The sequence below is a fragment of the Propithecus coquereli genome, unplaced genomic scaffold (assembly GCF_000956105.1).
Source record: "Propithecus coquereli isolate 6110/MARCELLA unplaced genomic scaffold, Pcoq_1.0 Scaffold223, whole genome shotgun sequence".
NCBI classification, from domain to species: Eukaryota; Metazoa; Chordata; class Mammalia; order Primates; family Indriidae; genus Propithecus; species Propithecus coquereli.
Window position 1 is genome coordinate 4,903,208 of NW_012147523.1, and position 14,764 is coordinate 4,917,971.

The 14,764-nt window shown below is 40.1% G+C and overlaps 2 protein-coding genes across 2 annotated transcripts in view; both read right to left on the reverse strand.

The window, feature by feature from the left end:
- LOC105810896 (ATP-binding cassette sub-family A member 3-like) overlaps positions 1 to 1,503 on the reverse strand; it is a 103,136-nt gene extending 101,633 nt beyond the window's left edge. The window contains exons 1-2 of the mRNA XM_012644943.1: positions 1,444 to 1,503; positions 825 to 1,089 (exon numbers count right to left, since the gene is read on the reverse strand). Coding sequence (XP_012500397.1) covers positions 825 to 1,089; positions 1,444 to 1,503 — 325 coding nt within the window. The remainder of the gene's footprint in view (positions 1 to 824; positions 1,090 to 1,443) is intronic.
- A 12,430-nt stretch (positions 1,504 to 13,933) lies between these two features.
- LOC105810897 (ATP-binding cassette sub-family A member 3-like) overlaps positions 13,934 to 14,764 on the reverse strand; it is a 66,352-nt gene continuing 65,521 nt past the window's right edge. Inside the window, exons 11-12 of the mRNA XM_012644944.1 lie at positions 14,475 to 14,548; positions 13,934 to 14,074 (exon numbers count right to left, since the gene is read on the reverse strand). Of these exons, the coding sequence (XP_012500398.1) occupies positions 13,934 to 14,074; positions 14,475 to 14,548 (215 nt within the window). The remainder of the gene's footprint in view (positions 14,075 to 14,474; positions 14,549 to 14,764) is intronic.

Consider the following 14,764-nt stretch of genomic DNA (forward strand, 5'->3'; position numbering starts at 1 on the left):
GCTAGGATTACAGGCGTGAGCCACCGCGCCCGGCCAAAAGAAATATTTTGAGATGGCATCTGCTCTCAAGGACTCAATTCCCTTAAGAGGGAAAAAAGACTGAAAAAATACATGACTGAATAAAAGAGAGAGAGAGAGAGAGAGAGAGAGAGTGAGAGTGTGTGTGTGTGTGTGTGTGTGTGTGTGTGTGTGTGTGTGTGTAAAGGAAGGAAGACACTAGGGAGATGCCCACCAAACTTCTGACAGTGTTTACCTCTGGGAGAAAGAGGAAAGAAATTGATCTGAGAATGTGAAGATGAAGAGGGACTAGGAACTTTTAAAGAAATTCTACGTAGCTTGAGTCTTCTCTAAAGCATTCATATATGACTTGTGCAACATTGTTATATAAAACATGTTTTAAAGAGCTGACCACTGAGTGTGCATCCAGAATGAAGGCTCACGCTTATCCTGTGCCCTTGTACACCCATGGCACATGATCATACACCCCTGGAGTTATACTGACCCAGGTTTAAGAAGCACAACCAGATTCAAGGAAGACGTAGTATCATGAAACTGGAAAATAACTTAGAATAATATAAATTGGTCATCTAATTCTTAAATATTACTATTTGTTCTAGGCTCTACTGAGAAAACATTTTATATGAATTTAACTCTCAAGTTTAACAAGTCCATAACATCATACTTAGGAAGTTAATGCCTGTTATGAGGTTATCCTACCATGTTTTACTTGGGAGATAAGAACAAGTTAATAAGGTTAAAAGTGTGTCTTCACTAAATCAATTTAAAAATACTGTATGTTTTTTCAGAAAACTTTAATTTCTAACCTTTCATCTTGGAGTTTAAACCCTGTTTCACATTTTCAACGATATCCCGTACCACAGTACTTTTGGAAGGCACATAAGCCAATTCCCAAGGATAAGGAATGGTGGTAGGAGCACTGATGTATAAAGGCACGCGGTTTATGGAGCGAGCCACATAGTTGTAAGGTCCAAACTTCTTTATAACCATAAAGTGGCGTGTTGCCAAAAGCGTAGCACCAAATATAAAGGTTAGGATAACTTCCACAACTAAAGCAATCAATCGCCGCCTCTAGAAGAAGAAGAAAAAAAGATTATGTCAATTGTCCTAAGAGGTCATAAACTTTGCAAATGGCTAATTCTTTTATAGTAAGTTAATAAATACTCCATAAAAGAATATATAGATTGTCAAAAGGCACAGCTTCACTCTGTAATACAGCAGTTTGTTGGACTGTCGTTTTTCTCCTTCTTGTGTAATATTCTCCTATTATTTCATTCAGTGAGGACTCTATATTTGGAAAAGATAACCCCAGCCCTGGAACTAAGAAAAGTAAAACAGTATAAATTGAAATGCACTGATCAGGCTGTTGAAGTTTTTCCCCTCGTGACCTCTGAGCTGTTATAACAATCCTACAGCTTAACTTACCTTTAAAATAAAATTCTTCCAGAGAAGAATCGTAAATTTTCTGAACCCCAACACATCCATTCTTCTTGAAATTCAACCCTATGGAAGGAGTGAAGACTTTTTTAAAAAAGAAAATAAGATTATCTAACAACATGTAAATTTTAGACAATTACTTAATTTTCTACTCAAGCTTTAAAGATGACTATATAAACATTTAAAATACTTGAGAAGTTGTTTATTCCTGCATTTTTAATTGACTCAACATCTACGGAGCTTCTAATATGAACAAAATACCAACCACAAAACAAAGATCAGTAAGTTGTTGATGCAAGTTTTGCCAGTAGCTTTTCCAATTCCCATCAAAACACTAATTATGAAACAACACAAAACAAATAAGTATGGTCAGCAAAGCAACAAAACAGTATGTAAAATCATATCACAACTATAAACCAAATCAGATTGGAAGTAACTGCCACTAATAACATTGCTAAGGGGAACAGATTTGCAATGGACTAAATATTTATATTCCCTCAAATTCATACGTTAAATCCTAACACCCAAGGTGATGGCACTTAGAAGTAGGGATTTAGAGAGGTGATTAGAATAGGATAAGTGCCCTTATAAAGGAGGCCCCAGAGAGATCCCTCATGCCTTCCACCATGTGAGGACACAAAGAAAAGAGGCCATCTACGAACCAGGAAAGGGGTCCTCACCAGACACTGAATCTGCTGGCACCTTAATTTTGAACTTCTTGACCTCCAGAACTGTGAGCAATAGATTTCTGCTATTTTGAAGCCAAATAGTCTATGGCATTTTGTTATACTAGCCCAAATGGACTAAGACAAGATTACTCTTATATTTAATGAATATTTTCTGAACACCTACCATGTATCATGCTAGGTATAGGTGTATAATGGGAAACAAAATAAATGAAACCCATACTCCATGGTGTGGGTAACATGGAAGGTTATTATTAATAACCCAGGATCTGAAGTCAACTGCCTAGGTTGAAATCCAAGCTCTACCACTAACTGTGTGACCTTGAATGCTTGGCTTAAATTCTTGGGGCTATGAAGAACAGCGCTGGAATTCAGGGCGAGAAATGAGAGGCATTAGATTAGGACGTGACTTTCTAAGAATGAACCTGAAGGAGACTGACCTTCATAGGGACTGCAGCCTGGCTTCAAATACTCTCAATCCTTGACACAAGATGAAGGTACTCCCAGACTGCAATACCTACCGGTACCTAGCATAAAAATTAGATCCTCTTTGGAGAACAATAACAAAATGCTGGAGTCAACTACTTCTAAAAGCAATTTTGCTGAATACGATATAACATAAACATAAAAGCAACTTAAAAGATTTCTATTACTACTAGAGAATATCTTTGTGACCTTGGGATAGGCAGAGATTTCTTGAGGTGGACACTAAGGGTACAAATCCTAAAAAAGGCTTTATCAAAATCTAAAATTTCTCCCCACCAAAAACTAACATCAAGAAAATAAGTAGGGGACTGAGCCTCTAGGCCCACCCCAGCGCCAGGCTAGATCCCACAGCTCCAGGTTCTAGGTCTGCCTAGCAGACTCAGTTGCCAGTCAAGCCCCAGAGTGGGGGGTTTCAGGTCCACTCCAATGCCATGCCAGCCCCCACGAGACCCAGGGTCCAGGGCCACACAAGGGTCAGGCCAGTCCCTGGCCTCCAGACCGCCCCCAGCACCAGGATGGCACCCCTGAGCTCACAAACTAGCCAGGCACCCACAGACACAGGCTCCAGGCCTGCCCAGTGTGCCCAGGTCCCACACTGCTAGGCCCAGAATCCAGGCCCTCATGGACCTAAACTCTAGACCAGCAACTATACACCCAGCCTCCAGACCGGCACCAGCAAACACAGGCTACAGGTAAGCCCCAGTGGATCTAGACACCAGGCCGATGCCTAGTTCCAGGAACCCCCAAGGATAACAATATTCATGGATGCTCACATTCCTTATATAAAATGGTATAGTATTTGCACATAATGTACACATATCCCCTCCTATATACTTTAAATTATCTCTAGATTACTTATAATACCTAAAACAAAGTAAATGTTATATAAATAGCTGTTATACTATATTGTTTTTGTTTGTATTATTTTTATTGTTGTATGATTTTTTATTGATTTTTTTTTCCAAATATTTTAGGCCTGCAGTTTGCTGAAGCTGTGCATGTGGAACCTGTGGATAAGGAGGGCTGACTGTACACATTCTTCTTGAGCACACATGAACATTCCCCAGGAGAGTCCATATATAAGACCACAAAACAAATCTTAATAAATTTAAAAAGACTGAAATCCATATCAAGTATCATTTCCAACCACTACGGTATCACACTAGCAATCGATAATGAGGAATTTTAGAAAACGCAGAGTACATGGAAATGAAGCAACATGCTCCCAAAACACCAATGGGTCAATGTAAACATTAAAAGGGTAATTAAAAAATATCTTGAGACAAATGAAAATGGAAACACAACACACCAAAACATACGAGATGCAGCAAAAGTGGTTGAAAGAGAGAAGTGTATAGAAATAAACACCTACATCAAAAAAGAAGACAGGTCTCAAATAAATAGCCTAACATCATACCTCAAGGAACTATAAAAATAAGAACTAAAAACAAAAGTAGCAGAAGGAAGGCTAAAATAAAGATCAGAGCAGAAATAAACGAAATAGCAACCAGAGAAACAATATTAAAAAATCAATGAAATTTGTTGAAAACATAAAAATCAACAAACCTTTAGCTAGAGTAACTAGTAAAAAAAAGAGAAGACAATAAATAAAATCAGAAATGAAAAAGGTGGCATTATAACTGGTACCACAGAAATACAAAGGATCATAAGAGACTACAATGAACAACTATATGACAACAAATTTGAAGAAGAAACGAATAAATTCCTAGACACATACAACCTACTGAATCACAAAGATATAGAAAATCTGAACAAACCAATAACAAAAAAGACTTACTCAGTTATAAAAAAGTCTCCCTATTAAAAAAAAAAGCCCAGGACCAGATGGCTTCAAGGCTGAATTCTACAAAACGTTTAAACAAGAAAAATCAATCCTTCCCAAATTCTTCCAAAAAACTGAGGAAGAAATACTTCCAAACACATTTTATGAAGCCAACATCACCCTAATACCAAAGCCAGACAAACAGACCACAAGAAAGGAAAATTGCAGGCCAATAACCCTGATGAACACAAATGCAAAAATCCTCAACAAAATACTAACAAATGGAATTCAACATATTCAGTTGTGCATAATGCACATTAAAAGGATCATTCACCATGATCAAGTGGAATTTACCCCTGGGATCCAAGGATGGTTCAACATATGCAAATAATAAACATTATACACCACATTAACAGAATGAAAAAAACATATGATTATCTTAACCGATACAGAAGAAGCATTTGATAAAGTTCAAGATCTTTTCATGATAAAAACTCTCAAAAATTAGGCTTAGAAGGAAAGTACCTCAACACAATAAAGGCCATATATGAAAAGCCCATGGCTAACATCATACTCAGTAGGTAAAAACTAAAAGCTTTTCCTCTAAGATCAGGAAAGGGATGAGGATGTCCCCCTCTTAACCCTTCTATTCAGCATAGCACTCAAAGTCCTAACCACAGCAATTAGGCAAAAGAAAGAAAAAAAAGGCATCTAAATTGGAAAGGAAGAAGTTAAATTGTCCCTGTTTGCAGATAATATGACATTATATCTAGAAACCCCTAACATATCCATGAAAAAACTATTAGAATAAACAAATTTAATATAGTTATAGCATGATATAAAATCAACTTATAAAATCAGTAGTTTCTATACATTAACAATGAACTATGGGAAAAGAAATCAAGAAGACAATTTTATGATAGTTAAAAAAAATACTTATGAATAAATTTAACCAAGGAGTGTAAGATCTGTACACCAAAAACTATATAACATTGATGAAAGAAATTAAAGGAGGCACAAATAAAAGGAAAAGATATTCCATGGATTAAAAGAATATTGTTAAGGTATCCATACACTCAATGCAATCTACAGAGTCAATGCAATCCCTATCAAAATCATCCCAATGACATTTTTCATAGAAATAGAATAAAAATCCTAAAATTTGTATGGAACCACCTAAGACCCTAAATAGCCAAAGCAATTTTGAGGAAAATGAACAAGGCTGGAGGCATCACACTTTCTGACTTAAAAATATACTACAAATCTATAGTAATAAAAATAGCAGGATACTGGCATAAAAACATACACATAGCCCAATGGAAAAGAACAGATAGCCCAGGAATAAACCCACACATTTACCATCAATTGCTTTTTGACAAAGGTACCAAGAACACACAATGGGGTAAAGAACGGTCTCTTCAATAAATGGCGTTGGGAAATCTGGATATGAACATGCAGAAGAATGAAATGAGATGCTTATCTCACACCATATACAAAATCAACTCAAAACGGATTAAAGACTTACATGTAAGACCTGAAACTGTAAAACTACTAGAAGTAAACATAGGGGAAAGACTACATAACTTTGGTCTGGGTGATGATTTTTGGCTATGACCCTAAAAGCACAGGCAACAAAGGCAAAAATAGAAAACTGGGATTGTATCCAAATTGGGATTACAAAAATCTGCACAGAAAAGGAAATTAAAAAAAAAAAAAGAATTAATCAACCCCCCCCAAATAATAATAATCAACAGAGTAAAGAGATAACCCCTGGAATAGGAGAATATATTTGTAAACCATACATATGATAAGGGGTTAATATCCACAATATATAAGGAACTCCTACAACTCAACTGCAATAAAATAACCCAATTAAAAAATGGGCAAAGGACTGAACAGATGTTTCTCTAAACATACAAATGGCCAACAGATATATAAAAAAAATGCTCAATTTCACAAATCAGGGAAATTCAAATAAAAAACCATGAGATATTACCTCACACCTGTTACAATGGTTATTACAAAAAACAAAAACAAAAGATAACTACTATTACCCAGATTTGAAGAAACTGGAACCCTGTCCACTGTTGGTGGAAATGCAAAAAGATGTTGCTGCTATGGAAAACAGTGTGAAAGTTCCTCAAAATATTAAAATTAGAACTACCATATGGTCAAACAATCCCATTTCTGTGTATTCAGGACTCGGACAAAATGTAACTTCTTTTCCTGGTTAAAATCGCTAAAAATCTAATAGAAATTAATGAATATGTCTTAACAATAAAATGTATATGCCTTATTTTAGGACAAGTAACGATGGCCACTATATCCATTACACCATATTGGAGGTATTAGCCAATGGAATTAGATAAGAGAAAACAAAGGTAAAACTATCTGTTCACAGATATAAATGCTTAGCCCAAGAGAACCAATGTTAAAACTAAAACAGAAAACAAAAAAATTCAACAGAGGACATAAAATTAACATAAAAATCAATAACTTTCATATATATATTTCATATAAACAATAACCTGTTAGAAGATATAAAGGCAAGAAGATATGCCATTTATAACAGCAACAAAAAGATAAAATATTTGGAATAGCTTTAGTAAGAAATATGCAAAATATATATGAGGAAAACTTAAAAGCCCTCTTATAAGATTCAGAAATAGATTTGAACAAATGGAAAAACTTTTCTTGTTCTTGAATAGGATGACCTAACATGACAAATATATCATTTTTTCTCCCAAGTTAGCAAATGTTTAATATTATCCCAACAAAAATAATAATACAATTTCTTTTGATTCTAAAGTTTATGTGGAAAGATAAAAGAACAGCTAGGAAAACACTGAAAAATAAGATTAATGAGATGAAGACTAGCTCTACCAAATATTAAAATAGTTAAAAATGTGTGGCACTAGTACATTGATTGACAGACAAGTGGAAAAGAATAGAAAGCCCAGAAATAAACCAAAGAACATACAAAAATTTAGTGTATAACAAAGGAAACATCCCAACTCACTTGGGAATGCAGCTCCCTGACGGCCCAAGAGGCCACCCCGCTGCCCGGCAGTCGCAGTTGGCGCGCAGGGCCCGAAAGTGCGTCCCTCCAGCAACAGACCCACAGCCAGAGCACCAGAGACTTCCTAATACCCCAACACACACACACACACAGAACTAATCAGAATAAATCAAATACACACTCTCAGGAATTTTATTTTGGCTGTGCAAAGTGATTGAACGCAATGGCTTTGGAAGCAAATGTCTTGGTTCTAGTCCTGAGTCGTCCAGAATTGATTTGCTGGTATACCTATGGCAAATTGCTGGATTTCGCTAAGCCTCAGTTTCTTCATAAAAGGATACTGTTTGTACCCAACGCAGAGGGTGGTTATGATATTTAAATTGCTGGAACATAGTAAATGTTCAATTAATGGCGGAAGGGGGGGATGTGGAAGTTAAAGTGCTAGAGGTACTTCAGTTTGCCTTAGTTTTTCCTCTGCCGAAGCAAAAGTTGCGCAGAAAAAGTGAAACAGCCAAGGAATGCTTCACGCAAAGTAGTGCCCCTATCTTTGACTCTTTGTGGGAGGGTAGGAGCCTAACTTCCGTGGGACCCACCTAGCAAACACAGATGGCCTAAACATAGAAAAAAACATTTCTAAAGTCAGGAAATAACTTCCTGTGCTCCCTGGATCACCTCCCCCGCCCCCAAGATCCTCCACTTTTCCAGGATCTCATCCCAGCCCTCAAAAACCGTCCTCCACTTTGTTTCAGCAGAGTTTACTTCTCACTGAATTCTGGTCTCGTTCCCCTTGGCGATAGCTTTGCATAAAGTATTCCTTGGCTCTTTCACTTTTTCTTTTCTTTCTTTTTTTTTTTTTTTTTTTGAGACAGAGTCTCACTGTGTTGCCCAGGCTAGAGTGAGTGCGGTGGCATCAGCCTAGCTCACAGCAACCTCAAACTCCTGGGCTCAAGCGATCCTCCTGCCTCAGCCTCCCGAGTAGCTGGGACTACAGGCATGCGCCACCATGCCCGGCTTATTTTTTCTATATATTTTTAGTTGTCCAGTTAATTTCTTTCTATTTTTAGTAGAGACGGGGTCTCCCTCTTGCTCAGGCTGGTCTTGAACTCCTGACCTTGAGCGATCCACCCGCCTCGGCCTCCCAGAGTGCAATTTAAATATCATAACCACCCTCTGCGTTGGGTACAAACAGTATCCTTTTATGAAGAAACTGAGGCTTAGCGAAATCCAGCAATTTGCCATAGGTATACCAGCAAATCAATTCTGGACGACTCAGGACTAGAACCAAGACATTTGCCTCCAAAGCCATTGCGTTCAATCACTTTGCACAGCCAAAATAAAATTCCTGAGAGTGTTTGTATTTGATTTATTCTGAGAGAGAGAGAGAAAGAGAGAGAGAGAGAGAGAGAAAAAGAGAGAGAGAGAGAGAGAGAGAGGAGTGTGTGTGTGTGTGTGTGTGTGTGTGTGTGTGTGTGTGTGTGTGTGTGTTGGGGTATTAGAAGTCTCTGGTGCTCTGGCTGTGGGTCTGTTGTGGGAGGGGCGCACTTTCGGGCCCTGCGCGCTGACTGCGGGCAGCGGGGTGGCCTCTTGGGCCGTCAGGGAGCAGCGGCCAGAGCAGGGAGACCCGGGCAGCAGGAGGAAAGGCCGGGAGGGACGAACACTCACCGCTCAGACCTGGCAACTGCCACCGCCTCCGCCGCTCAGGGGCGCGCGTCCAGCCCGGCGCGGCGCCTCCTTCCAACGGCCCCCAACCGCCTCCAGCGCAGCCGCCCCAGGCGGGGTTGCGGCCTCGGCCTCGCGCAGACCCGGGAGCCGGCAGCGCGCGGGGAGTCGGAGGGGAGCCCGAGGCGCCGTCTCAGTCCTTCCCCAGCGCGCGCGCCCCGAGCGCTAGGCACCAGCGTGTTTCACCCCCTGCCCGCATCCCCAGCGCTCCCACCTGCTCGCAGCTTCACCCGGCACGCGCCACTTCTTACCGCCTTCCCCTTCAACGCACGGGACCTTTCGCCCGTGACCCCATCGGGGGCGGGGCCGCACCCCCCATCCCACGCGCCCTGCCCTACGCACCAAGTGCCGGAAAGAGCCTCACCTGGGCGCCCTTTAAGGCGCTACTCAGGTTTTTCGCCTGCGGGCCCACCTCTCGAGGGCCCTTATGTGTCATGGTCACCCTCAGTGCCCCCAGACTTCGGATTGCAGGAAGTTTAAGAAGAGTCTTAAGCTTCTCCGCTCCTGAGTCTATTGGGGTTTAGCAGAGAACTTCCAGAGGCACAGGGTCTTGCAAACCTCTCATGAGGGACATCCAAAGGCCTCCACGCTGGGGCAAACCCAGCGCACCGTGCACTGTCCTCGCGTCCCTTTTCCCAGTCTGCACCGCCCCCCTGCCCAGCCTCGCCGCGTTCGCGCGTGGGACACCCCAGCAACTTCATCTGCCCTCGCTGCCCTCACCCGCCCCTCGGTTGACTCCACCTCCGTGTATTTCTTATGCTTCCCCCAATCCTATGATGCTTGCTCCTCTTGGCCGACGCCACCTCGATACTCACCGTCGAGAGTAGTTTAATGGTTAGAATCACAGGTTCTGATGATTATATCAAGAGGGCAAATTCACTATCCCCTGCTGTGCCAGGTATGAAGCGACTCTCAGCGCCAGAGCTGGAGTCTTGAACTGACATGAGGTTAAGCTTTGCCAGGAGAGGGCGCTGGAGGAACACTGCAGGACAAGGGCTTCTCTTTCTAGTGTTTTTCCGCCAATTAATTAATTAAATTTTAAAAATTCCAGAATATTATGGGGGTACAAACATTTTGGTTACATATAATGCCTTTGCCTCACCCAAGCCAGAGCTGCAAGAGTGCCCATCCCCCACACACTGCTCCACACTCATTAGTGGTGAGTTAGCCCACCCCCACCACCCGCCGACACCTGATGAATATACTTAGGTGCTCACTTAGGTGAGCACCTAAGTGTTGATCAGTTAATACCAATTTGGTGGCGAGTACATGTAGTGCTTGTTTTTCCATTCTTGCGATACTTCACTTCGAAGGATGGGCTCCAGCTCCACCTAAGTTAATATAGTTCACCATCGTTTTTTATGGTTGAGTAGTATTCCATGGTATATATACTACATTTTATTAATCCACTCAAGTATTGATGGGCATTTGGGTTGTTTCCACATCTTTGCAATTGTGAATTGTGCTGCCATAAACATTCGAGTGTAGATGTCTTTATTGTAAAATGTCTTTTTTTCCTTTCCACAGATGCCTAGTATTGGGATTACGGGATCAAATGGTATTTCTATTTTTAATGTTTGAGATATCTCCAAATTACTTTCCACAGGGATTGTACTAATTTGCAGTCCCACCAGCAATGTAAGAGTGTTCCGATCTCTCTGCATCCATGCCAACATTTGTTGTTTTGGGACTTTTTGATAAAAGCCATTCTCACTAGAGTTAGGTGATATCTCATTGTGGTGTTGATTTGTATTTCCCTGATCTTTAGAGATGTGGAGCACTTTTTTATATGCTTGCTGGCCATTATTCTGTCTTCTTTTGAAAAGTTTCTGTTCATGTCCTTTGCCCACTTTTTAATGGGGTTGTTTGATTTCTCCTTGCTGATTTGCTTGAGTTCTTTATAGATCATAGTTATCAGCCCTTTATCGGATGTGTAGCATGCAAATATTTTCTCCCATTCTATAGGTTGTTTATTCGCTCTAATGATAAGCTTCCTTGGCTGTGCAGAAGCTTTTCAACTCTCACTCTTTGCTGACGATATGATATTATATCTAGAAAATTCCAAGGATTCAACCAAGAGACTCCTGGAATTGATAAATGAATTCAGTAAAGTCTCAGGATACAAAATCAATGCACACAAACCAGTGGCATTCATATATGCCAATAATAGTCAAGCCGAAAGTCAAATCAAAAACACAACACCTTTCACAATAGCTTCAAAAAAATTTAAATATTTAGAGATATATTTAACTAAGGAGGTGAGAGACCTATATAGGGAGAACTATGAAACTCTGAGAAAAGAAATTGTAGAAGATGTAAACATATGGAAAACCCCACCCTGCTCATGGATTGGCAGGATCAATATTGTTAAAATGTCCATACTACCTAAAGTGATCTACAGAATTAATGCAATCCCTATCAAAATACCATCATCACTCTTTGCAGATCTAGAAAAAAATAATTCTGCGCTTCGTATGGAACCAGAGAAGACCTCGTATAGCAACCAAAACAGCATGGTACTGGCACAAAAACAGAGATATAAACCTTTGGAACAGGATTGAGAACCCAGATATAAAACCATCCTCATATTGTCGTCTAATCTTTCACAAAGCAGACAAAAATATGCACTGGGGAAAAGAATCTCTACTCACTAAATGGTGCTGGGAAAATTGGATAACCACATGCAGAAGATTGAAACTGGATCCACACTTTCCACAAAAATCACCTCACAATGGATAACAGACTTAAACCTAAGGCATGAAATCTTAAGAACTCTAGAAGAAAATGTTGGTAAAACTCTTCTAGATATCAGCCTAGGCAAAGAATTTATGAAGAAGACCCCCAAAGCAATCGGAGTAGCAACAAAAATAAATATATGGGACCCGATCAAATTGAAAAGCTTCTCTTTCTAGTTAAGCTGTTTTCTCTTTGATTTTTCTGGCTGTTACTTTTGGGGCTGCCAGCAGACGTGGGGGACATCAGGTGCCCTAGCTGTCTGCTTCTTAGCACCAGCCTGCCAGCAACCCTACAGAAGGGTTTCCTGCTTACCAGACCCGAGGACATCTCCCTATTGGCCAGCCTAGGCGGCTTAATCCCTAAGGAATATTCTCACTTGTTCAGCAGCTGTGCAAGGGCTGGCCCAGGGCTGATGAACTTCCCTGTCATCAAGGAGGCTACAACTTCACCTTCTCCAAGAAGATCTGAATCCCAGCCACTGGGGTAGGGTATTCATTCTTCAGAGTTCTCTTTACCTCCTTATGGATAATTCCTTGTGATAGTTAATAATTATTTAAACTTTCCCTGTTCAAAGTGCTGTGTATTTTCCTGTTTCCTGATGAGGATACTGACTGATATGTCTGCTAACTTACTGGGTGACCTTAGCCAAATCTTTCAACCCCTCTGAGCTTGCCATGGACAATGAAAATAATAGCGGCACCTACCTACCTCAGAGACTTGTAGTAGGATTAAATGATGCACTGCACAAAGAGTGGTTAGTAGAAGACCTGACATATAATATTTTTTGTTTCTTGCTGGGAGATGAAGAGGAGGGAGGAGGGATGAAGGATAAGGAAGGGCAGAGTAAAGTAATTTTAGAGAGGGTCGTTAATGAAGCCAACTGGGAGACCTGTATAAACGCACTCCTGGGAAAACTGGAAGCACAGCTTAAGACACGTGGACTCAGAACTACATGCAAATCAGAGCTTAATAAAATGAGTTCCTTTTCGCTTTTTATAGAGGGCCAACCTTGGAAATAAATTTTGTAATTACTGAAATCAGTTGCTGGAGATCTATGGCAAGTATGGGAATGGAATCCTCGGAAAGTTATACTACAGCTAAAAGTAACAGAACAGAGAATAACTTCTAAGTATCGCTTTATTTATTACATTATCCAATTGGGGATATCAAAACCTTTAACAAGACACCCCAAAATAGAGGGGCTTCATGGGCTTTTTTCATTCTGCAGTTCAATGAGGCCCATCCTACTTGTCTGTACATCTGTCCGTGAATCCGGATTTCTCATGTTGCTTCTGGGGGACTCCATCTGCCCAAACAAGAATTATGAGAGCTCTCTGTCTCCTTCCCTCTGCATTCATTTCTTCTTATTTCCTTCTTAATTAGTGGTGGGCCAAGAGTAGGAAATAAAACACTATGTTTAAAGAATGTTTTTGCTTTCTGTTCTTGGACTTCAAAAGATTCTCATAGGTATTAATAAAATATTGGAAATAATAACCCAACTGATCCTTTAAACTTTGATATTAATTTTAGACATTTTAGTATAAAATTGGTGTGTCTGTGTGTATGTGTGTGTACTTATGTGTGGATGTGTGTGTATATCTCTGTACGTGCATGTCCATGTGTGTGTGCATGTGTGTATCCATGGGAAAGCTGATTTGCTCTTCTAGGATTTATGCTCTTCTTATCTATAACTCAGCTACTAAAACATAAAGCTCTTGTTCTTTGGGCTGTCCCATCTGACAGCACCATCATTTCAGGACATTTCTGTTTAAACATTCACAATCCTCAGAAACAGGTCCTTGTCCCCACCCTGAATGCTGTTCTTTCATATCTTTAGGAAACAGGGATTTCACCAAATGTCTTTAGATTTGCACATGCTGGATTTACCTGCCAATCTAAATCTTAAAAGAAGGAGACAAACTTTCTCCTTTGGGGAAATCTTTATTGCATAAATATATTTACACCAAAATATACACACACAGGAATGTCCCTCTATGCATCCAGTTGTAGTCTATGAAAGATATAAGGGTCACTGTTGGCAGCTGAATATCATGGAAGCTGTTTTTTATGATCTTCTACTGTTTTATCTGGGTCAGCAAAGGTCAGGAAGACTTGTTCAAGTGTTATCTGACTGATGGAATAGTCTTCTAAATCAAATTGCTCTTTAGCTTTCTCCAAAATGCCAAACACCTTTAACAACAACAAAAATGCAGTTACTATTGCAATCTCCCCTTCAGCCTCCAACTCAGACAGGCCTCTTCTCCACTTCCCCCAATCCCTGTCGTGTTTATGTTGGAGGACAAAAGGCACAGAAGGAGGAGATGGGAAAGTAAAAGAAACAGATAATTGAGAAACTGAGAGGAGAAACTGAGTTCTCTGTTCCCATTCTCTTGATGGACATGGACTGATAATGAGATTTAGGGGCAGAAATTAAAGCAATTAAACTCTAGGGGTGTCTGAAAAGTAACCTAAAGGAACTGCTCCTGTCACAATGCCAGGTTTCCATTAGACATGCCTGAATCCCAAATATTCCCCATCATTAGTGCTCTCTTAACATATAATGTTAGAAGGGCATGGCTTCTACCATCACCTTTCCCCAGCTATTGTCCTTCCTGGGAATGTAGTAGTTAAGGATCCCTTGATTCTCGTGCTTTAAGACACTACCTAAGAAAGGAAAATAGGACAGGTGAACAATCTTATAGATTTCATTTGAAATTTCCAAAACATTGCTATATCTACTTAATTATATACAGTGGAAGGGTGAATAGATGGGGTTAATACAAAAGGGGATGTGACCCAATAACCCACTCTCTCTGGTATACATAACATGGTTAATGCTTTCATCAGATTTAATCCTCATGAAATAATCTTATTATGTGG